The sequence below is a fragment of the Sciurus carolinensis genome, chromosome 18, assembly GCF_902686445.1.
Source record: "Sciurus carolinensis chromosome 18, mSciCar1.2, whole genome shotgun sequence".
NCBI classification, from domain to species: domain Eukaryota; kingdom Metazoa; phylum Chordata; class Mammalia; order Rodentia; family Sciuridae; genus Sciurus; species Sciurus carolinensis.
This window is the reverse complement of record NC_062230.1, coordinates 7838252-7862282: the sequence shown is the minus strand read 5'-3', so window position 1 is coordinate 7862282 and position 24031 is coordinate 7838252. Positions and strand designations below refer to the sequence as shown.

The 24031-nt window shown below is 46.6% G+C and overlaps 1 protein-coding gene across 4 annotated transcripts; it reads left to right on the top strand.

Moving 5' to 3' along the window:
• The first annotated feature begins 5 nt into the window (after nt 1–5).
• Nucleotides 6–23670, top strand: Agfg2 (ArfGAP with FG repeats 2). 4 transcript variants are annotated; one of them, XM_047533931.1, is made up of 13 exons: nt 6–344; nt 9122–9215; nt 10040–10155; nt 11792–11945; nt 12473–12635; nt 13645–13770; nt 14560–14592; nt 20019–20097; nt 20295–20380; nt 20564–20644; nt 21485–21613; nt 22258–22343; nt 22599–23670. In XM_047533931.1, the coding sequence occupies exons 1-13, from the start codon at nt 124–126 to the stop codon at nt 22656–22658; spliced, it is 1428 nt and encodes a 475-aa protein (XP_047389887.1). In that variant the 5' UTR covers nt 6–123; the 3' UTR covers nt 22659–23670. The 4 variants fall into 4 exon arrangements, with proteins under 4 accessions (XP_047389887.1, XP_047389885.1, XP_047389888.1 ...); XM_047533929.1 differs by having other exon boundaries at nt 19977–20097; XM_047533932.1 differs by lacking the exon at nt 14560–14592.
• Nucleotides 23671–24031: the final 361 nt, after the last annotated feature.

Genomic DNA, 24031 nt, shown 5'->3' with positions numbered 1-24031 from the left:
GCCGGCTCCAGATCTTCTGTCAGGGTTGCCGGGCGTGCGAAGGCGGCGGAGGCGGGAAGGTGGCAGTGGTTGAAGGAGCGATTGCTGGCTTGTGGGGAGGAGGTCGGAGGGAGGTGGGCAGCGATGGTGATGGCGGCCAAAAAGGGCCCAGGCCCTGGTGGCGGGGTCGGCGGGGGAAAGGCGGAGGCGGAGGCGGCCTCGGAGGTGTGGTGCCGCCGGGTGCGGGAGCTGGGTGGCTGCAGCCAGGCCGGGAACCGCCACTGCTTCGAGTGCGCCCAGCGCGGGGTCACCTACGTGGATATCACCGTGGGCAGCTTCGTCTGCACCACCTGCTCCGGCCTCCTGTGAGTGGACCGGCGCGGGGGGGAGGACAAGGAAGCAAGGGCGGAGAACCAGCCTGGGGGATCGCGGGGACCCCCAGGTGGTCCGGGAGGCCCAGGCTCCAAGGGGCGAGGGCAACGGGGGAGGACACAGTCGCTCCAGACACCAAGAGAGGGTCGTCTGCTGCAGAGGTGTTGTGGGGAAGGGAAGCGCAGGGGAGAGAAGAGCAAGCTGGAGTCGCGTTGCGGAGAGAAGGGTGGGGGCTGAGGAAGGACACCCGGAGAGGAATGGAGAAATTCCCTGAAGGAGGCAGGCGAACTGCAGGTGGGGAGAGAGAAAGTGTGGAGAATTGAAGGGAACCCGGGGTGGGGTAGGGATAGAAAATGGCATACACCTTTAAAGGAAACTTCTTGTAGGTGGAAGGCAAAAAGGTAGGGAAAACTGGACTCAGGATGAAAGAGTGGCTTTTTTTCTTTCTGACTTGTGTCCCTCCTGAAGTATCAGATACAGGAATCAATTGAAAATAGGTGAGTTAACCCAGGTTGACTGCCTAAAGATAGTATCAGGGAACCAGGGTCCAGGGTTCAGGTGCAGACCTAATCTTGCAGAGCTTTGGAATGCTACTTTTGGAAGGTAGACTTCTTGCGAAATCTAAAGAGTTGAGAACCAGTGGGTTACCATGGTACAGAGCTTAACTTTTCCAAAGGTATGGGATGAGACATCCTTAAATGTAATCATTTACATCTTTAAGTTCCTTGTTGTGTGCCTGGATCTAGTAAACTCTTTCTAAATTGGGGAGGGTTTGTAATGCTGCCCTTGACACTGACACTGTATTTAGTCATGCCAGATCTACTTTATAGCTTCAGCTATAGGCCAGATTTCTGCTTATATAGTAAGGTTCCCCCACCCCAGGAAATTGTCTGATTAGATGCTTGATTAACATCTGATACCATTTATAGATCTCTGCTTTTTCTAAGTTTTTCAAGGGCTTTATTTTGCCTGTTTTTTAGTATTATTTTAATACACTGTTGTTTTGTATTGTTTTTTAACAAGGAAAGCTTTCCTTGCTCTTATACCTTTAGGAGCCAAAAAATAAGCAGTATTGTTCCTGCATGACAGATGGGAGAACAGAAGCAAAGAGGTTTAGTAACTTTTCCAGTGCCATATGGGAGTTGCTGTTTTCAGCATTTGTTGTTTGATATTAGTTATGATCATGGCAGACCAGAAACGAGGATCCAGGAATCCTAAGATACTATTTGGAACTACTTCTCTACTGTGTTTTTACCTCCTTTGTCACATTTCTATGTTCTGATCAACTTTATTCATATGTTGTAAGGATGAACTTTATTTGGACCTGAGAAAAGCCATTGTGACTTTTGGGACAGTAATTTAGAACCCAAAGAGGAGTGTGTCATGAGATAGATTCTCAAACGAAGTAAGAAGATAGAGACTTGAGACTGGGACAAGTGCTCTGTGGAGAAAAGGAGCAAAGTTTTGGAGTATTTATAGTATAATGTAGAAAGAGAAGACCTGGTTCCTGAAGATGCTGTTGTGAAAAAGAAAATCTGATTAGAGAGTCTGGGAAGAAGAAAAGGAAAGTAGGGGGATAATATGGATGGTCCATCAGAGCTAGGTTATAGGAAGAAAATGTCAGGAAATGATGTTAATCCATTCCTTGGTTAGTGGTGATGGCATGGAGGATAAAAGTCTGAATAAATGGGAAGTGCTGGCATCCTTATCATTTTCTAGATCTTTATGTAAAGTACTCTACAAATAACATTTCCCTTCTATAACGAATATCTCTCAATCAGGACAGAAGGAAGGCCAAGGGATCTGGGCCACATTAAAAACCCAATTTATTTTGCTGGAAAAGTTAACTCCTTAAATATCCATGCACAATTTTCAGAACCTTACCACTTTTCCCCATGGTCACTATCACTATCATTGGTCTCAGTAATGAAAAGTCAGGCACATGTGATCTGGGCATACACTAGAAGGAGGTGGCTAGGACCTGATGATTGATAGTTTAATAGGGAATTATCTATGGAGGACTGTATCTCTCTGGGGTGTATGTACCACAAACTGGGCAACTCCTTAGGGACTTAAATTCCCATTGGTCTAAATAAGAGGAATCAACTACCCCTTTTGAAGTTTCAAGAAATTCTAAGTCAGGCATGGTAGCACACGTCTGTAACCCCAGCAACTCAGGAAGCTGAGGCAGAAGAATGGCAAGTTCCAGGCCGGCCCCAGCAACTTAGTGAGACATTCTCAAAATAAAATAAATAAATAAAAAGGGCTGAGGATGTAGCTCAGTTGAACTACTGAGTTCAACCCCGAGTACTGCAAAAAGAAATTCTAGAAAGGACAGTTTTGCTTAGTATTTTGGTAAAACTTTATGAGAATCGCTGAGGGAGTGAATTTTGAGGCAGTAAACTTTAAAGAACATATTTTGGTGGCTAGGAAATGAGAAGTGAGGCCAACCCTTTGTTAGGAGGAAGTAAGGGTTGAGTGAAGGCTCAAGAGACTGGACCGATGAATAAGGCTGAACTGAAGACATGTTGAGATAAGACGGAGAGAAGTATCAGGGAAAACTCTAGGAGAGAGGTGGAGTTTCCCCAGCTGTGACTGTCTTCCCAGACCGTGGTGGTACATCTCATTTGCTAATTGGATTTCTAATTAGCATGGACTAGGGCAAGGCACATAAAACTTTTACAGGGGTCTTAAAGTATTACCTGTGTCCCTACTGTGGGAAGGGCAGGAGTATGTGAGGCAGGGGATGCCTATTACTGGCTTCCAAGTGAAGAGAAGGCACCCACAGTCCAGCAGACAATGGAGAGGCCTGGTCCATAGCAGCACATAAACCAGTTAGCATCTTAAATTCTCATGTTGATTGCCCATAGATTAGAATTTTGTAGTAGTGGGAAGTGAAATTTATGGCAAGCCAACAGCCTGCACATTTATTCATTCAGTTAGTTGACAAATATTTCTTGAGTCCCTATTAATGCCCAGACACTGTTTTAGGTTCTGGAGATTTGGTAGCAACAAAACTCGCATCTTCACATAGCTTGCTTCTTTGTGGAGGCCATAGCCTATAAAGAAGTCCTTCTATGTATAATTGTAGGTAGTGGTAAGTGCTTCAAAGTAAGGTAAAGCTTAGTTGGGTTAGAGAGTGATAGGAGCTCATGTTGAGATACAATGCAAAGAGAATATTCTTTGTTAAAAGGAAGGGCATATTGAAGGGACATTTTTTAAATACCATCCTTAGCAACCCAGCCAAAGAAAGAAGACAGCAGGATTGGCTTTATTTTAAAGGCCAATTTTCTGTTTTGTGTTACAAATATGTCTACCTCTTAGGGAGAAGGAGTCTTCTGAGGGCAGTGAATAGAATAGCCAGGGGTCCCAGCTGACTGGTTTGGCTAATGTAGCAAAGTTGACTGTTCCAGCCAAAGTTGAATTTCCTAAGATCTGAAGAAAAATCCACATTTTAATATTGGTGGGTGGGTGGGTATGCCTCTGCCTTCATCCCTGCATGGATGAGCTCATTCTTGCTCTCTTTTTTAATGGGAAATATTTTTTCAGCTGAAGCAAAAACCTACAGCGTTGGTGTGAGGGCCTGAGAGAGGCTGCTAGTTTCTGTCGTTTCTAAATTTACATAAGTGCTGCCACAATTGTAGGTCCCAAATTTGACCTAGTTTTATTCATTTGGTTTTCTTCCAATACCTAATTTCCTTAACCTGGATTTGGATCCTTTTAATTTCCCCATATGCTTATTTGTTTAGTTACAATTTCAACTCCTCCACTGGAGGATGAGCCTGCCATTTGATGCTTAAGATGAGATAAAAATTGCTACTAAAAAAGCATCTACTTCAAAGTAATGCTTTGAATATTCTTTCTTGTTCTGGTTTATCTGATTGCCTCTGTGGATAAAAGACTACTCTTCAGAAGGAAAATGGATACTGAGGCCTTTAGTCTTGTTGACATCAGGAATGGGCACTAACTTTGACACCCAATTTTTTCAACCAAGTATGACCCCGTTGTTCGGGTCCTCCTCTAGTCCCTTGGGTCTCCATAATGAATACTTGTCCCTTCTACTTCTGCCCAGCTTTACTTTGATAATGGAAATCGAACTTAAGGCAGGCAGAGCTCCAGGCTAGGTGTCAAGAGATGTACTTGATAACTCATCATGTCTGACAGATTCCTACACAACCTGTGCCTTAGTTTCCCTGTCTGGCTTGTCACTAGTGGTTCTAAGTTGAAGTATTTGTATCTCCATGGAAGGAAAGGTGAAGTTTGATGTTCAGTAATTCAGTACTTTTCCATCTCTCTTGGTTGAAGAAGCACAATACACCTTGCCCCTATTTAGTCCCTTCGCTTCCTCCCCTCCCCCCTCCCCTTTTATATTCATCTCTGCTGGGCAGAAGCAGACTAGGCAGTCTCACTAAATGACTGACTTAGACTCTTTAACATAGGGACCCACGAACAACTTGAAAAGCCCCAAAGAAGTAATAAATTACCAAAAGATATGAAAAGAAGGGGAAATGAGAACATGTAAAAAAGGTTTGAGATTGAGACTAAAGAGGAACATAGCTGGTAACGCTGTCAGGCTTCTACCGGGCTCTGCCCTGTAGGAAAGCTGTTTATTATTTCTGCTGAGGAATAATAACAAAGGAAATAGGTTGAAGCATAATTGGGATTAGGAAGAGTTTTCCTAAAATTAGTGATATTGACCCTGGAGTAGGTTAGTAGGAGAGCCTTCTCTTTGGGACTATTCAAAGCCCCTAATAGGGACTCTTAGTCCAAGTAAAGAGCTAAATGGTTTAACTGTCATCTGCTCAGTCAGAGGAGTGGAATCCCAGGAGCAAAGAAACCCTTTCTAGGGTGTATGGATTTGAACACAAATATTAAGAGGTGAGGAATTCCCAAGTTCAAATTTGGCACAAATTAAAGAACTTGGGCGCTGGGTGGAACTGGTTTTTTCCATTGTTGACCTGGCAGAACCTTCTTATCTGAGCAGCTGAGCAGGTTTGATACTTTATGGAGCCAGATAGAAGCAAAATATAGGCCAGCTTGAGGGTGATGACCACAGGAAAAGCAAAAGGTGTGGTATTTGTGGAAATAGTTCTATGCTTAATGGAACCAGAGGAGAGGAGAGTGAAGGAAGGAATTGGGCAGACTGGCATTTACACGGGCAAATGGCTCGACTTGCCGAGTATTTCAGAATACTTCAACTGCTGCAAGGTGCCCAGTGAAAAAGAAACTAGATAAAGACAACATGACTAGCTTAAGGCTCTAGTCCCAATTGGAAAAACTTGTCCTATTCTGGACAAATTGATATCTGTATTTGCCTAGCACCTTGGGGGTAAAAAAATAACAGAATGAATCTGCTGTGACAACAGAAGGGCAGGTCCTCCTTCTAACTTTCTTTTAGGAAGAACCTGAGAGTTTTGTTAGGGATACTGGGTACACATCAGAGGGTTGGGTCTGTTTAATTCCAGGCCAGTGACTCACATGTGGCCAGTTGCATGGCCCTGGTATGTACCCAACAAAATGCAGCACACCTAGACCGTTTGCTTTTGGCTGCTGGCAGGAGAGAGTTCATTTCTAAATTGCTTCTCTCAGCCAGCAATGGCTTCCCTATGAGTCAGAAAGAAATACTCTGACTCATAAGCCATGTAACTAGGCCCTCTTCCTGAGCTGCAGAGTGTTGCCTTGTAGAGAATTCTCCCTGCCCCCAAACTGTGACTCTGGTTATACATAATCCAGTCTACAGACATCAAGGTCAGAGCAGTGCTTTTTGTACTGTGCTGTGGAAACATCCTGTTCCATCAGATTCATTTGGCCCAAAGCACTTAAATCACTTCTTACTTTCTCTGCCTTTCCTTCACCCCATCATCCCACCCCCTCCAAAAAAAAAAAAAAAGACTGCAGTTCAAGCTCAGCCATAAAAAGTTCTGTTGTTCTAAGCATCCCTTTTGATTGATGCCTGGGTGAGCTCCTCTCCTCCCCCTAACAAGGAAGCGCACCTCCCTGTTTATATTTTGCTAACAGTTCCTGGTTGTCCTTTCAGGAAATGTCAATGACCTTCTTGTGATAGGCTTAGAATCTGTTTTTCTAATGTAAACATAACACGTTTTACCATTCCCATGACCATTTCTCTTTCTTCTCCCACTGCTACATCCTGGAGACACATTCTCCCTGATCTCTCAGTGTCTGACTCTCTACACCATTGAGAAGTACCTTTGTGCAGGCTTCTCGAGTCCTTCTTGTAAGCTCCTGGGGGTCAAAAACTAGGTCCTGATATTTTTGTATCCCCCAAAGTGCCTACCATAATGCCTGTGTCTGCAAAGCAAATATTTGTTAGTGGGAGGTGAAGAGGAAAGGACCAGGTTCATAGGCCCAGTGAGGTCGACTCTGGCCAGACTTCAAAAGGCCTGGTGTTCTAAGTGAGGGAGGCCTAGTGGTTAAGGTGAGAAAAATCAATGGAAAGAGTATACAGCAGGCTGGCTAGAATTAAAAATGAAATCAGTCTGAGCTACTAGCAAGAGAGGCCTTAGGAGGAAAAATTGGGCTATCTCAGAAACGTGCTAGTACGAGTCTTCAGGGAAGATCATATTTAAGAGCTATTGTTTGGTGTACACCTATAATCCCAGCAACTGGAAGGCTAAGGCAGAAAATCGCAAGTCCAATGCCAGCCTGAGCAGCTAGCATGATTCTGAAAAATAATCTTGATCTTGAAAAAATAAAAGTAAAGAGGCTGGGGTGCAGCACAGTGGTGAAACACTCGCCTGGGATGTATGAGCCCTGAGTTCAATCCCAGTACTGGGGGAAAAAGAGCCCTGTTTGATTTGCTATGTGAGACTAAACCTTGCTTTTGGTTTTCCTGCTCTTATATTTCCTTAGGGCATCAGCCTGCTGTGATACTGCTTGTCTTTTATAAGGGCATTTTGAGACTCTTTACTTGAAAGTCTAGCAGCAGAATTGTTGAAAATGACCTCAGATGAAGCCTCCTGTGTCCTGTCCTTTGTTAGAATCCCTTAATGAGTAATTTATCACCCAAAAGAGCAGCCGCCCTTCACTGTTCACTCTGCACTGTGTCATCTGTCCCACGCCCCGCCCCTCTCCTGTCACTCACACTGACACGTTCACTGCCATTCTCCCAGACTCGGCAGGAGCACCTTTGTGCTGTGTGCACCTGTGAGCGTGAACATGTTTCCCCACCTTCTTTATGAATTTTCAGGATTTCCCTTTGGCAAATGTTGTTTTCTCTTCCACTCCCTTTCTTTTCCTGAGGACATTAGCTAGGACCCTATTCCAGTTTTACAGCCCCTCAATATCTTTGGGGGAAACAATTCCCTACCCCTTATATAAAATGGCAAACTATTTGGGTAGAACCTACGTACATCCTCCTGTATATTTTAAATCATCTCTAAATTAATCATAATACCTGATACAGTGTCAAAGCTATCTACATAAATAGTCGTTCCATTGTAGAACTTAGGGAATAATAACAAGAAAACAAAGTCTGTACTTGTTCAGTATAAACATAAATTTTCCCCCAGATATTTTCAGTCCACAGTTGGCTAAATCCATGTATACAGAACCTATGGATATGGAAGGCCAGCTTGACTTTTTAATTTTAACTTCTTGATTTGCCCAGTTTTTTAAAGTTCAAAGAGGCCTCATCAGCTGTGACTCTCTTTCCTGCATGTGTCTGTGATCTTTCACTCCCAGGTCAGGTTCATTTGATTGGGTTTGGCTAGTTGTGTTTTAGCATAATGAGGGCAGAAGGTCTAGACCAGAGTAAAACTTAAGGTGTAAGGAAAGGCAAACCTATGACGCCCCAGATGGCTTAGCCCCAAGTTTCCCTATTAGAATACTCCAGAGACCAATTGAGCAGAGGTAAGGAAGCCTTTCCTGCTGAACTCTCTACAGGATGGAACTGGATCTCCCGGGAGTTAACAGAAAATACAGAGCAAGCACAAAGCACCGCTACAGGATATGTATTCCTGGCCAGTGCCATTCTCATATCCCATGGTCGAATATGACTTCTTCCTGCTTTATTGAAAGATCTAGACGATCTGGAATATTTCTTTTCCCAAAGATGGCTTCTTGAAAGAAAGGGTCCCTTTTCATACCTCCTATACACCAACCCAGGAGAGGCAACTGGCTTAGGGATCCTGCTTTTGGTCACCATATCTTATCTTTGTTAATGTTATCAGGAATGGTTGTGGGCCTTCATTTTTGCCTTCCCTCATGATTGAGGAGTTTATATTTTCATGGTCTCTGGGACCTTGGGATGTGCCATAGGTCTGAAACAATGGCAAAACAGGAAATGGGACATGGTCACATGTCTGAGTTCTTGGAAGTAGCCCCTCAACCTGCAGGCTGAACACTGGACTTGTTGGGGCCTGAGCCAGGCTACAGGAAGCTGCTTCTGGAAGGCAGACTCTGTCTTCCCTCTCTAAAATGATTAGGTCACAGTGTGTCCCTGACTCTTCCCTGTCTCCCATTCAAGGCTTCCAAAACATTCTTATGTTCCTTCTTTCCTGGAATTAAGCAGCTTTGGATAGGGGTTCTTCCCTCCTCCCCACCATGCTTGGGATCAAACCCATCGCCTGGCTCATGCTAGGCAAGCGCTATACCATTGAGTTCCATGGCCCCGGTCCTAGGAGAGGCTCTTCTGGTATGAGCCTAGCTTGTTTGCTGTTGCTTCATTCTTCCTCCCACCCCCTCTTCCCATAAGCAGACCTGCAGTGCTAACTGCATTATACTTCTCTTGCTTTCTGTTTCTCCCCCACAGGAGAGGCCTGAACCCCCCTCATCGTGTCAAGTCCATCTCCATGACAACTTTCACTGAACCTGAAGTAGTATTTCTACAGTCTCGTGGAAATGAGGTGAGCTGCCACCGAGGGAATGAATAGGTGATGGCAGAAGCCTTGTCTACCTGTGACGCTTGACCTCAAGTAAAGAAAACCCCATGACTTTCTTTTGGGACCAACTTTCTCTTAATTTTTTAGTACATGAGATTTCTTGTATATTTGTATACTTACAGAATCTTAGTTATAGAAATTGTGGTTTACCCCCTTTTGAGGACTCCCCCTTTTGAGGAGTCAGGGGAAGGAACAGCATCTCGGTAGGGGTGGCCCCTGGGCACTGGGGAGGGGGTGGCTAGAGGTCTGTGTTGAGCATTCAGAGTTGATGGACCAGCCCCTCCTAGTGGAGCTGGGGTTGCTCTGCTGCCTTGAGCCTTGACTACCTGTGTTTAAGTCCACATCACTTACTTGAAAGTAAGTTAAACCCCTTCCTCAGCTAAATCTGCCATTTGGAGGTGCCTGTCTTTGGTTTAGCAGTACTTCTAACTTGCAGGTGATTGGCTTACTTAGGGACATCAGGTGTCTCTGACCTCACCTCCATCCTAATTTAGTTTTCCATAATTCTCATGACTATCTTTCTTTTTCATTGTGCATCACAATACGTAATTATAAATTTATTTTCATTTACTTAAGGCATGACCTCCCCATTGACTACAAATTTTGTGAGGATAGAGATCATGTCTGATTGTTAGTTATACTAGATCCTAGCACTATGTCCAAGTTCAGTAAATATTTATTGATGAAGACGTTGAAAGTGGTATATCAGTGAAAGATACATCAAAAGTATCTTTCATATTTCATGCTCTTTGCTCCAATTTCTCTGCCATCTGACTCCATTCTTTCAGGTTTGCAGAAAGATTTGGCTGGGTCTTTTTGATGCTCGGACATCTCTAATACCAGACTCCAGAGATCCTCAGAAGGTGAAGGAGTTTCTCCAGGAAAAATACGAGAAGAAAAGATGGTAAGAAAGAGGAAAGAGATTGCTATGGAAACATGAGTCTAAGACATACTTCATCTGACCTTCCAATGTCCAAAGTAGAATTTAGGCTTCTCCCAAATGCTAGGTTTGGGCTGGTACAGTGGCACATGACTATAATCCCAGTGATTTGGGAGGCAGAGGCAGGAAGGTCACAAATTCAAGGCCAGCCCAGGCAACTTAGCAAGACCCTGTCTCAAAATAAAAAATAAAAAGGACTGGGGATGTGACTCAGTGGTAATATGCCTCTGGGTTCAGACCTCATCACCAAAAATAAATAAATTAATTGATTAATTAATAGAGCTAAGGATGTAGCTCAATGGTAAAGCACCCTGGGTTTAATCCCTAGTAACAAAAACAAACAAATAAAAAACAACAACAAAAAGCTAGGTTTGGGTTCTACTCAGATTCAATCAGGGCTAAATTCCGGCTTCAGAATAATAAATTAACATGAAAGGACAACTCGTTGCCAGCTCCCAGCCCATTCGCTTCTCTGCTTTTTGGGTTAGATCAAGTATAGCTCCCGACCCAGCAGTTTTGATGGCCCCCTTAAGGGGAGGCTGTAGGCTCTGGAGAAGGGAGGTGGGCTTGTTGGAGTGTGAGCTAGCTTTATGACTTCACTGATCTGTATATGGGAGAGATGACTGCAAGCTGCACATCCTGTAGCTCTATGCTTTTAACCCATCATTTCATCCATGGCTTATGGATATTCAGTTTTCTTGGCAAGGAAAACATCATCTCCATTCTTCCTTGCCTTTTTTATCCCCAGGTTTTCTCTCCTGTTATTTGCTCCTTGGTCTTACATATGTGGAGGATAACTATAAGGCAGAGAAGAAAATGCAGAGAGAAAGGAGTTTGACATGGATAAAACTACATTTTAAGTTCCTCATTGGGGTGTCTCAGAATTAGATGCTTCTAGAGCAGGGACTGCTCGAGTTATAGTACAAGGGGATTTTTATCAGAAGTAACATGAGCTAGAGGACAGGATAGGTCGCTAGCACTAAAAGGATGAGAGATGGAGAAGGAAGAATCTGAAGAAGCATCCAGAAAGTAAAAAGGGTGACCTTGAATCAGAAATTGAAAAATGGGATCACCAGCCCATCAGCATTATGCATGTATTATTACTTGAAGCATGCCTGGTCGGAGATGTCAAAGGGGGAGGGGGAGAGGAGGAGGAGGAGGCACAACCTAGAGTTAACTGTATGTTCCTGCAGAAACAATGGGCATCAGAGTGCTTGATGGGCAGTGACTCATGCCTGTAACCCCAGCAACTCAGGAGGCTAAGGCAGGAAGATTCCAAGTTCAAGGCCAACCTCAGCAACTTAGCAAGACCCTATCTCAAAATAAATAAAAATTAAAAAGGACTGGGAATGTAGTTCAGTGGTAGACTGCCCTTCGGTTTAATCCCCAATATGCGGGGGAAGGTGGGGATGCTCAAGGACATGATCAAGAGAGAAGCAGAACTTTATTAAGTTGTTGAATTCCCTTTACCCCCACAAAGGTAATCAGTAAAGAAAAAATAAGAGACCTTTGACCCCTGTAACCTGTGCTTTCCTAAGCACTTAAGTTGAGCATGGTCCAAGGTTTTAGCTTTCTCTTTACAGTCTATTTTTCCTCAAAGGTATGTCCCCCCAGACCAAGTCAAGGGGCCCACTTATACCAAAGGCAGTGCCTCCACCCCTGTCCAGGGCTCCATCCCAGAAGGAAAACCTCTGCGGACACTTCTGGGGGATCCTGTGCCACCTCTCTTGGATGCTGCCTCCACTTCAAGCCAGGTAACTCTCAGAACTGCCCTTCAGGTTTATGCTAAGATTTGGATCAGACAGGGCAGGCTTGAGACAGGCCTTTCATTTCCCGGCCATTACCTATAGCTTGCATCTGTCACCTCTGGCCCTCCCATCTTTTGGAAGACAGAACCCAACAGGAAGTGGTATTTTGGGAAGTCAGTTTTGTCTCCAATCCTGACCATTCCCTCTAAGGAAACACAGAGGGGGCCAGGATACTGCTTCCAGTAACTGGAAAGATGAGGAGGTAGCAGCTCCAGGGCACTGTTGGACACATTCCTGTTTTGCAGGGTTACTTGACTAATAACTCTAGAATATGTGGTTCTGGGAACAGTTGTACTAAGAATAAGAGGATGATTTGAGTTATGAGAGGAGCTGAGGTTTTTCTGCCCAGGAGGCCTCTTGGTTGAGGCAGGTACTCACTCTGTGCTCTCTCCACTTGCCTACCTGGGGGCATCCCGGGGAGTCATAGAGGGGTCTGGGTTCTGTCTAAATGCCATATGCAATTCTTCTCCAAGTCTGTCAGCCAGTCTCAGGCTCGGCCAGCCCAGGCCCGGAGCTCCCAGCCTCCTCATTCTTCCACCAAGAAAGCCAGCACTGACCTGCTGGCTGACATCGGTGGAGACCCTTTTGCTGCTCCCCAGGCGGCACCTGCTTTTGCTGCATTCCCAGCCTTTGGGGGTAAGTGGAACCTGTGATGAGAACCTCCTATCATATATACACCTGTAACCCAAGACATTTAGTCCCTTGGAGTGCCCAAGTTTCCTGTAGTTCCAGACCTTTCCACACCAAAATGTGTGATGGTCGTCCTGCAGCAGCCTCCATTCCACCTGGATAGAGGGATTCCGGTGGAATGGCAGGTAGGGATTACATCCAGGAGTGTAGCCACAGAGCCTTACAGCTGGGGGCCTAGCACCTCTTGCAAACACTGGAGGAGACTTTTTATTCCTTTCTCTTTATTAAAATGGGAGGAAAGGGGTTAGCATGTTCCTTTTCCCTGCCCTCTTTCCAGACACCAGCAATAGCCAATAGAGGGTTGAAGAAAGTGATATCTAGTTTCCCTTTTTATTTTTCAAGCCCCTGTCCTACCAAAAAAAATTTTTTTCATGGGGGCTGGGTTGGTAGAGTGCTTGCCTTGCAAGTACAAGGCCCTGGGTTCGATCCCCAGCACCCGCCCCCCCCCCAAATTTTTTTTTTTCACATGATCATGCCATAAACCAGGCCCTTAAGAAAACATCATGGGCCAGGCGTGGTGGCGCAGGCCTGTAATTCCAGCGGCTCGGGAGGCTGAGGCAGGAGGATTGACAATTCAAAGCCAGCCTCAGCAACAGCGAGATGCTAAGCAATTCAGTGAGACCCTGTCTCTAAATAAAATACAAAATAGGGCTGGGGATGTGGCTCAATGGTCAAGTGCCCCTGAATTCAATCTCTGGTACCAAAAGAAAAAAGAAGACATCATGGAGTGAGGATAGAAGATGGCAGGGAATGAACTTGGAGGCCTCTGGGTGCCCCTTTCCCTCATGTGGGTCTGGTTCTCAGCCACAGACTCCTGCCATTTCCCTCTAAAGAGGACCCTGTGGAAAGACAGATGTCCTGAAAGAGCAGCCTCTGGTCTTTAGAATTAGCACGTGCATTGTGTAGATATGCATATAAATTTTCTTTATATAACCTTTATATTCCCTCTACTTAGTCCAGACACCTTCCCATGGAGGCTTTGCCAACTTTGAAGCCTTTGGCAGCAGCCCTGGATCTTCTGCCTTCGGAAGCCTCCCTCCAGCTGGCCAAGCCTCGTTCCAGCCCCAGCCAACCCCAGCAGGTAAACTGTCCCACCGGTTTCCTTCCTGTCTTCCAACAGCATCAGCTGTCCACATCCATACCACCCTTCATTCACATCCCTGCTGACAGAAAGAACTGTGCAAAGGAAGCAGCACAGAGAAGCAGCGTAGGAGAGAGTGTGTGGTCAACACAGCCTGTCGGGGAGGGGGTGCTGTGATTCTGTTCTTCGCGTAAGGACAGCTGCAGGGGCTGGGCATTTTCTACCCTGGGAAAGAGCCGACTGCAAAGTATAGATGACCTTAGTTGAAGAAAAATTGAGCAGGGACAGGAGCTTTTCTCTAAAGTGTTCTGATTCTCTGTGCCATATCCTGCCCCAAAGGGTCAAGGGCCTGGTCAAGTTCACTTTCTTATAAGTACCATGTGTTGATTATACCACTGGAGTGCTATGTGGATCATTTTCTTTGTGATAAAAGATGTTGTAAACAAACAAGACATGAAACAGACAGGGAGAAGCTATAACATGGAAAATAGACAAAAACACTTCCCTCCAGAAGTCCTAACCCATTCTTCTAAGAGCAAAGGACTGTAAACTTTGTGTTGTATTATGCAGGAGACTCTCAAGACCTCTTTATAGCATTTTGTTCCTCAGTAAGCCCCAGACATCAGTCTTTGAGGCCTTCAGACTGCCTCTCTCTTTTTAGACATCCTGGGCACAAGGGAGGGCAGCTGGGGCACTGCAGAGACCAGATGTTGGGGAACAAGCTAGTGACACACCCTCTCTTTCTCCCTTCCTCTGCCCTCCCTTCCCCTGGTCCACCCTCACTGCCAGCCAGTCGGATGCTAACTGGAAGCTGCAGCTTTGGTAAGTTGTTCTTCCCACCCCATAGCTATAGGGTTCTCTGATCATAGAGTTTTGAAGTCTGAGAGGGTCTCTTTGAAATTTAGCCAGGATGGGTATAGCTCAATGGTAGAGCACATGCTTAGCATGCAGGAGACCCTAGGTTCAATCGCAGCACCACAAAAACCCAAAAGTTATAACACTGAGCCACTTCTTAGATAAGGCAGTTAAGCAGTTTATCTAGTATGGAGCCTGCAGAGTGGCAGAGCTCTGACTTCTTGACTCTCACTCTGCCCACAGCCTTCCCACTGTGCCACCGAGAACTGGTGTATTGTTTTTGTGTTGATTTTATTTTTATTTTTTAATGGAGACATTTTATGTTGATAAAAATTAAAATTGTTGTCAATTAAATTAAAATTCATAAAGAAGTTCTTAATAGTCATGTCCTTAAAGTAACTGACAGAATAATCTTGAGATTCGCAAAGCAAAAACTTTTAGACACAGTGAGAATTTAATAAACCAATGCACTGTGAGACTATACTATACTCTCACAAGATAGATAAAATTTATAAATAAGCAAGCAAGAAAGAAAATGATCTGAATAATTGTTCAGCAAGTGTGACCTAATAAATATGTTGAACTTTGTAACCAGTAGATAACTTTTCTTTTTTTTTTTTTAATGGTGCTAACATGTGCTCTACCACTGAACTGCATCCCCAACCCCAAATATACTTTATTGTTAAATATATGACCCTTTTATAATTTGACCATGTACGAGGAAACAAAAATATCCATAAATTCCAACAGAGAAACTGTATAGGTCACTTTCTTATAAGTACCTTGTGCTGACTACCCCACTGGAACTCCACATAGGTCACTTTCTATGTGGTAAAAGATGTTCTAAACAAAACTTCAAGGCATGGAACAGACAGAAGATATAACATGGAAAACAGACAAAAATTAATATCTGTGAAGTATTTGTTCAGCTCCTGTAAGAAAGAAAGAATAGGATAAGGGATAAGATATACAAGCAGACGATACTAGAAAAAAAAAAGCAAAGAAAATAATCCTCAACTACTCAGAGATATGCAACAAGGATAAGATAATTTTTCATATTATATTGGCAAAATTTTTAAAGATTGATAATGGCCAGAGCTCTGTGGGGAAAATGGACCCTTTGTGCCTTGTTGGCCACAGCATAACTGACCTAGGAATATCTAGTTTAGCAAGAGAAGGCCTTCCTGAGAGTGGGAGCACTCCATGTAACAGCCTAGAGGAGGTGGTTTCTTGCTTTATTTATCTCGTTATTCTAGTGGTGCTGGGGATTGAACCCAGGACCTCACACATGCTAAGCACATGCTCCGTCACTGAGCTACACTCCTAACCCAAGGTTGTTTTTAAACTGGCCCCTTCAGAAGAAATGCCTTCCTAGCATAATTGATTGAAGACAATCAATGACAAAGCTTATGGGACAGACCCAGAGAGAAAGAGGACCTCAAGTCCCAGGCCTTGAACCTTTTGTCCAGTGTCTAGTTGTCTCAAAAAGCAGACACCTGGGGTTGGGGAGATAGCTCAGTCAGTAGAGTGCTTTCCTTGTAAGCACAAGGCCCTGGGTTCGATCCCCAGCACCCAAAAAAAAAAAAAAAAAGCAGACACCTATGGCCAAACCCAGAGCCAGTCAACATTTTCAAAGCTCCTCATGGCCTGGAGCATTCACATAGTATGTCCATGAGGAAGGAAAGATTTCCACTTTGCTGTTGAGAAAATTAGCTCACACTGGCCAATGACTTTGCTAAAATCAAATGCTGATAAGTGGCAGAATCCACTCACTTTCTGCCAACCCCTGATTACAAGCGTGTTCCTATGAATGTGACATAAAGAACTATTGCTCTTGCCTACCTGTATGAGGTCCTGGATTCCATCCCTAGCACTGAAAAAAAAAAAAAAAAAATTGGGTCTGAAGTAAGAAAGGAGATTTTGAGAGGTAGGTGTCTCTTCTGACAAGCCTGGTTTTATTTTTATATTTCTGAGGAGCAGTATGGAGAGGTGAGGTTTCTAAAACTGCATTTTCCCTAAAACACTTCTAAGGCCAATGTGTAGAAGTCAAGCTGCGTGGAGCGGAGGCTCTGGGAGTGTATAAGAAGTGTGTGCAATGTTCACAAGGGCTCACTGTTCCTTTCAGGTGGCTACTTTGGTGAGAATGCCCCAGTGTGTGTAGGGACCTGAGGACACCTGGGTTAGGGTCAGCTCTGCCCCCTAGTGTCCAGAATGAGGCACAGCAAGCATGCAGCCTGGCAGGAACCCTCCCAACCTGGTAGGGTTGAAGGCCTGGTCCTCACTGGGGAAAGCTCCAGGAACTTGAGGACCCAGGACAGTACTGAGGACTGTGACTAATCTGAGGAGAGGGAGCTGGGTTTGCTGGGAAAGTTCATTTCCTCTGAATCTGTCAGGCCGAGGCCTGGAGAACCAGCTGAACTCCACCTGCCAGACTCCTGCAGTCAGAGGCCGGATGGCCAAGTGTGTACAGTGGCAAGATAGCCTTGCACAGGAGGAAGCTGGGAGCCAGAACCTGTTCATCTAGAAAGCCTGGGTTTTGGGGAGGGAGGTGGCAAAGGAGGGCACTGACGCTCTGTAAGATGAAGCTGGTCTTCAGGACTGGTAGCAGGTAGGCACAGGCATCTTGTCACCCCTGCTGCTTTCTGAGCTGCCAGGTGCTGTCATTTATGCTGAATGCCTAGCACAGGGAAGATCCCCCAAATAAGGCTAAATACAGCCTTTAGCAGAGGACGAGCATGGAGATGCAAATTACAGTTCTGGGGCATCAGAAAAACTCAGCACATTACTGATGAGAAATCAGGCTGTGGTCGTAGGGGCCAAGGAGCAGCGAAGAGCCGACCTCCAGCCTGGCTTTGCCTTTCCCTTGCCTTGGGTCTTTATTTTTCCCTTTCCCTCTTTCTTCCTCTTGTCTCTCGGGGGGGGTGGGGGGGGGGAAGGTGTCTTCCCTTGCAAATGTTACCCCTCGTCCTTTCCCACTTTCTGCAGGGTTTTGTCAAATCGGCCATCTTACCTGAGTTTCCCCATTACTTTCTCTGATACTTTTCTTTTTTCCTATAGATACTTAGTTTTCCATCCTACAAAATACTTCTACAGCCTTACCTATGCCATCTCTAAATTCTTGCTTGCTTTCTGTAACTGTGCCTCTGGAAAGAGTCTGTAGCCTTATTCATTTTTTATTTTCCTGTTTTCCCAGTTTTTATACATTTGAAGGCATAATGTACATAGTATTCTGTACCTTTATATTTTTTAACCTAACAATGCTATTAAATCTTTTTTATCAGCACATTAAGAGCTTCCTTATTTTTTACTTTATTTTATTTTTTTGGTGGTGTTGAGGATTGAGCACAGGGTCTCAAGCATGCTATGCACGAACTATATCACAGAACTACATCTCAGACTGTCTTATTTGTTTTGGTGAACTTATCTTTATTTTATTTTTTGGTGCTGGGGATTGAACCCAGTATCTCATGCATGCCAGGCAAGCACTTTACCACTGAACTACATGCCCAACCCCTCCATATTTTTTTTTGGGGGGTGCTGGGGCGTATTCTTTTTTATAACTGTATAATGCTCTATTATAGTATGTATATGCCATGTTTTGATGAATATTTGTGATGTTTTTGCTGCTAAATAGTGCTACACTTAATAATCACGCTACATGTGTCACGTTTTGTACATTTGAGGTTGTATTTCTAAGAAAATTCCTACCAGTGGAATTGTTCTAATGAGGAACACAGTTGATACAGAAATAAACAAATCCATATCACTACAAATATGTCAAGTGCTGCAAAGGCAAAGAACAAGGTTCTATGAGAAACCAGGTGCGTCAGGAGGCTGGGGCAGGAGGATCATGAGTTCAAGGCCAGCCTCAGCAACTTAGCCAGGCACTAAGCAACTCAGTGAGACCCTGTCTCTAAATAAAATACAAAACAAGGCAAGGGATATGGCTCAGTTGTTGAGTGTCCCTGAGTTCAATCCCTGGTACCCTCCCCACACGCACAAAAAATGGTTCTATGAGAAGAAAACCAGGATCAAACCAGGTGTCAGGGAAGACCCATCCGCAGACAGGCTTCTATTGAGCCTAGGGTGAGCAGGAGTTAGCGACCATGGCCATGGGTGGGGCCTGCCCTTGAAAGCCTAGGCTAAAAGCCTAAAGGTCCAGGGAGGACCTTGTTCTCTTGGATTTTGACCTGAAACAGCCTTGTCTTGCCTCTGCCCCTGGAAGTGGTCGTTTCTATCACAGGTATGATAGATAGTGCCTTGCGTTTGAGTTACACTACACAGATTCAAAATTCTTTCACATGTCTCAGAGGGTCTTTATAGCCACTCCATGAGAGGGCAGGAAAACAAATGGCTCAGGAGAGGGGGACAGTATGCCAGAGTCACAGCAGGTGGCAGAGCCACAACTAGACTCCAGTTCTTCTGACTACCCTTTAAATATCCAGTCCTCAACTACACCGTCATGCAGTGGACACTAGGTAAAGTGACTTCAGGAGTACAGAGTCTTCCAGCACACTAAAAATAAAGCTTTTTTGCAGTGTGGCCTCAGTTTACCTTCACAGCAGCCCACAGCGATGGCCAGGGTCCCATGGTGTAGATGACTCTGAATACAAAGAGGTTTCTGTGATATTACAGGGACTTGGGCTGTGGGTCTCCCCTGAGGTGAGAGAGCTTGGAATTACCAGGACTCTTGGTCCTCATGCTGTTCTGAGGATTCCGTGTGGGCCTTGCCCTCTGTGCTGCTTCTCGTTGCTGTGAAGATGAGGGGGCAGGAGAGCCTGTGGTTGGCCTGGCCCTGTTGGTGAGCAGGGCACCCGAGCTCAAGGCGTCAGTCAGGGACCTTCTGCAGGGGCAGCTGGATGGGAGAGAGCGATGGCGGTTGGAGACTCCGGCTTACAGCTCTGGTGGCATGTGTGTAGTCCCTGCACAGCTGCCGAGTGTGCTCCAGACTTGCTGTCCTTCACAGTTCCTCTGCCTACCCCTTCATGTGACATGTCAATAAAGAAAAATGCTGGTTTGAAGAAAGGACAGACTTTTCCATCTGGGATGTGTAAGCCAAACGAGAGGAGGAGGAGGAGGGCGGCCTGACAGCAGGACCAGTCACTTTCTCCTCACAGTGGAGGCGTCAAACTAGGGAGCTCGAGGAGGGCTGGCCTGTCACTGCCTGGAACACTCAGTGGGAGACAGGCCCTTTCAAGTTGGGTGGTCTGCGGAAAATGGGCTGGCTCAGAGAAGTCAGGGTGCCCTCCTGTCATCCCTCCATCCCACCCCACAGCAGCCCATCTCCATCCCTTCTCCTGCCCTTCCCTCCTCTCACCCAAATCCTGCATTTATCTCCTATGGTTGCCCAGGGAGCAGCCAGGCAGCTCCGTTTGCTGTGGCTCCTCTTGCAGCTGCCAGTCAGCCCAGCAGCCTCACGGATGTGGGCAGCCTCCTGGGACCTGGAGCGTCAGCTGGAGGTGTCCCTGGCAGGTAGGTCAGACATGCAGGGGACTCGTCTTAGGGCTGGCTGCGCTCTTCAGCCTCATTGTTCCCCTGGCCCGCTCGCCTCCCCTCACACTCCCTTCTGGACTATGAAAGCACAGTGGGTTTTTGTCCCCTAGTCCCCTGCTCTCCTCTGCCCCTGGTCCTGGAGGAGATGCATCCTGGCTTTTCTCCCTACACGGCAGCATCTTCGGGATGGCTGGTCAGGTCCCCGCGCTCCAGTCTGCCACACCCAGCAGCAGCAGCGGCAGCACAGGCCTTGCCTTTGGAGGTGAGTCCTGCCTGTGGGGACCAGGGCAGGGTCCACAGCCAGGAGAGTGGGGACTCTAGACGGAAGGAAGCAGAGAGATGCACGCTCCAAGATTTAGAGGAGCACTGTCATCACTGGCTAAGACACATGAGAAAAAACTATAACTGTCTCTTTCTCCCACCCCTCCCGGTTCCACCTGGGCAGCCTTCACCAATCCTTTCGCCACCCCTGCCCAGCTCCAGCTGCCTTCCACCAATCCGTTCCAGGCCAATGGCCTGGCCCCAGGTAAGCCACCAGCATTGTCCCCTGCCTGTTCGAGACTGCAGAGCATCAGCTCCCCTGCAGCCCCCAGCCCCTTGCCTCTCACTGCCTCCCCGGGTCCTGCTGAAGCCACTGTCCGCCAGCCCAGCCCAGGCCCATCTTCAGTTCTAGTCTGCCTAGCAGGACAGAGAAAAGCCCATGTCACAGAACTGTAGGACGGGGTGGGGCGCAGCCAGTTCTGAAGGTTGCTTCAGGTTGACTCATGGTAGCGGTGGTTCTCCATCGTCCTGTGTCCCTCTGGGTGCCCAGCTTCTTTCCCTTTTGTGTCCCAAGCCCAAGTCACCAGGAAACTCAATGAAGCTGCACTCCTTTTCTCTGCCCTCATTTAGGCAGGCCCTGTACTCTCCCCACCCTGGCCCTCCACAGCCTCTGCTTTTGTCCCCTCAAACTTCTGACCATCCCTGCCTGCCCTTGGCTCACGGAAGCTTCAGGCCAGGAATGAGAAGACCGAGTGGCTCACAGCGGTCAGTTCTCACTGCAGTCCTGTGAGATGCATACTGTGCCCATATTAGAGAGAATTGAGGAGCAGAGCAGGGTGAAAACTCACTTGTGTGTGCAACTTAATAGTCACAGAAAGCTGCCCCAGTTCTATGCTGTGCCCATGTTCATAACGACTGTGCCCTCCGTGCCACAAGCCCCACAAGCAGGAAGAGGGCAGGTTCAGAGGCTGCAGGAGAAGCTGCAGAGTTCTGGGGCTCATGCAGGATCCTGTGCCCCACTTCCCATCAGGGGGGTTGGGCAAAAGTTGTTCTCAGCCCACCTGCCAGGAGCTCGCTCAGTCGAGCCTTGTGTCTCACTTCACAGGTCCTGGCTTTGGGATGAGCAGTGCCGGGCCTGGTTTCTCCCAGCCAGTGCCACCCACAGGGGCCTTTGCCAGCACCTTCCCACCAACACTGTTTCCCCCGCAAACCTCACTGGCTCAGCAGCAGAATGGTAAGAAATTCAGATGTCCCTTCCTGCATTCCCTGCCCCTTACTCTACGTGGACTTAGTCCTCTAGTATCCACAGGGATTGGTTCTAGCACACCCTCAGAGGCTCAAGTCCCTTATATAAAATGGTGTAGAAGCTGCATGGAACCTCTAGATGGTTTATAAAACCTAATATAATGTAAATGTTATATCGATAGTTGCTTTACCATACAGTGTAAAAAATAATGAACCAAAAAAACCTATGCCTGTTCAGTACAGATGCACATTTTTTTTTTTTTTTTTTGTGGTGCTGGGGATCGAACCCAGGGCCTTGTGCTTACAAGGCAAGCACTCTACTGACTGAGCTATCTCCCCAGCCCCCCATTTTTTTGAATATTATAAATCTTTGGTTGAAGCAGGATATAGAATCCACTGTACCCACTCACAGACCTCTGCGTTAGTTTCCTTTTTAACCAGTAGGGGGACCAGGGGAGCAGCAGAACTGCCCTTGTCCCCTGACGGCTTTATGTTCTTTATGTTCTTTATTTCTGAATTTTGGAAGGGTCCCTCTTGCTGTCACCTTGGATTGGAGCCTTTGTCCTCCAGGACCCTAGGGTGGCAGCATGACGGGCCAGACATGTTGGCTGAATTACTGCTCTTGCCTACCAGGCTCCTCCTTTGGGGACTTAGGATCTGCCAAGCTGGGACAGAGGCCACTGAGCCAGCCAGCGGGGATCTCTACCAACCCCTTCATGGTGAGTGCCCCAGTTGGCGCTGGGAACAGAATCCTTCCAGAAGGGGCTGAGCGCCCTTCCTCACGGAGTTCTGTGTTGAGGAGATCAACTGCAGGGCCTCAGCTCTGGGCCCTTCTCCCTCACTCTCCCACTTCCTCCAGCACAGTAGCTTCGAGAGAGAAAGGGGTCTTGAAGTACGTGTCTGCATTTCTTCTGTGACCTCCAACTGTTCTCCCCTGATCTAATAACTTTCTGTTTTTTTGTTTTTTTTTTTAGACGGGAACCTCATCAAGTCCATTTGCCGCCAAACCTTCAACCACGAATCCATTCTTGTAGCACTGTGTCTTGGGGGCCTCTTCCCTGCTTCCTGGGGCCCCTCTGCTCCCTAGAGCACTTGCCTGTGGACCTCTCTATGGGTTTGAGACCAGAAAGGGTCTGGTTTGCAGGGCAGATCTGGGGAAGGTGGAGGTGCTAATGCTTTGCTTGGGGCTTCCAGATGAATCTGTCTCGGGTCAGCCACCCAGAGGCTTCCTCCCTTCTCCCTCTGCCAGCCCCTTCCCAGCAGGAGGCCCAGGAGGACTGAAGGCAGGGCTGGCTCGGAGGAGCCACGGTGGTGTTTTTTTTTTTTCACATTATTATTTATGAAGACAACCCTCCTCCTCCTCTGCCCTTGGCATACACATACATGGCGCTCCCTGCGGAGGAGGTTATGGGTGTGTCCTGGATGGCCTTCCGACACCGGGCTCTTTCTGGACAGAAGTGCAGTGGAGAAAGCAGGGTAAAGATGAGGCAGCCAGACAGCCGAGTGCCCCTGGTGCCCTGGTGGCCACGCCTGCTTTTCTCCAATTCCTTGTTTTGCTTCCCCAGCTCCTCTAATCCTGGCACTCAGGAGGCTAGTTTTACCTGCGTACTGACACATGCCCAGCTCCTGTCAAGCACTTTAGTTAGCCGTTGGTGTCATGTTTGGATACCAGTGTTTTATATTTATACATAGAGAGAATTTTCTAATATAGCCTATTATATATATATACACACACATATATATGCACATACATAGACACACAGCTGTGCTCCTCTCCCAGACAGCTCTTCAATATGGGGGGTGGGATGAGTCCCATCTGTGCCTGGGACACTGGGGTCCCAAGGAATGGGGGGAGGGCAGCCATGTGTTCTGACCACCCCAGAGCCTGGGGCTTTGCTTCCAGCCATTGACTGGGGTTTGTTTTCTGTTTTCCTTTCTTTTTCCACATGCCTCACCCTCTACCAAATCTCTGCACCAAAGCTCCTTGCAGGCAATGTTAGAAAGAACTGCATTTGAAAGTAAAAATAACGGCTCTTTGGTCTTGCTTTGGGCCAACTTGAGGGACCACAGGTCACCCAGCGGGACTGATTCTCGACTAGGCTCCACTGGTCTGAACCGCCTGGGCTGATGACCAGGCTGTGTTAGCAGAGGACAGGACTCACTACTGGGCAGAACCAGTCTGTCTGAACCTGAGTCCTGTGTTAGCACAGGGAAGGAGTGCGTCTTGAGTCGGGGGCAACCCCTGCAGATATTGGGGTTTGGTGGATAAAATAAAGGGGCAGTTCCCACCAGAGGAGGCAGGTACCACCTGCAGATGGAAGTGGACCCAATGAGAACACCAGCCTCCCTCCCCACCCCCCAGCTGTTATCAGCCTCCACTAGAAGTTTCTACCCCAGGCTGTTGTGT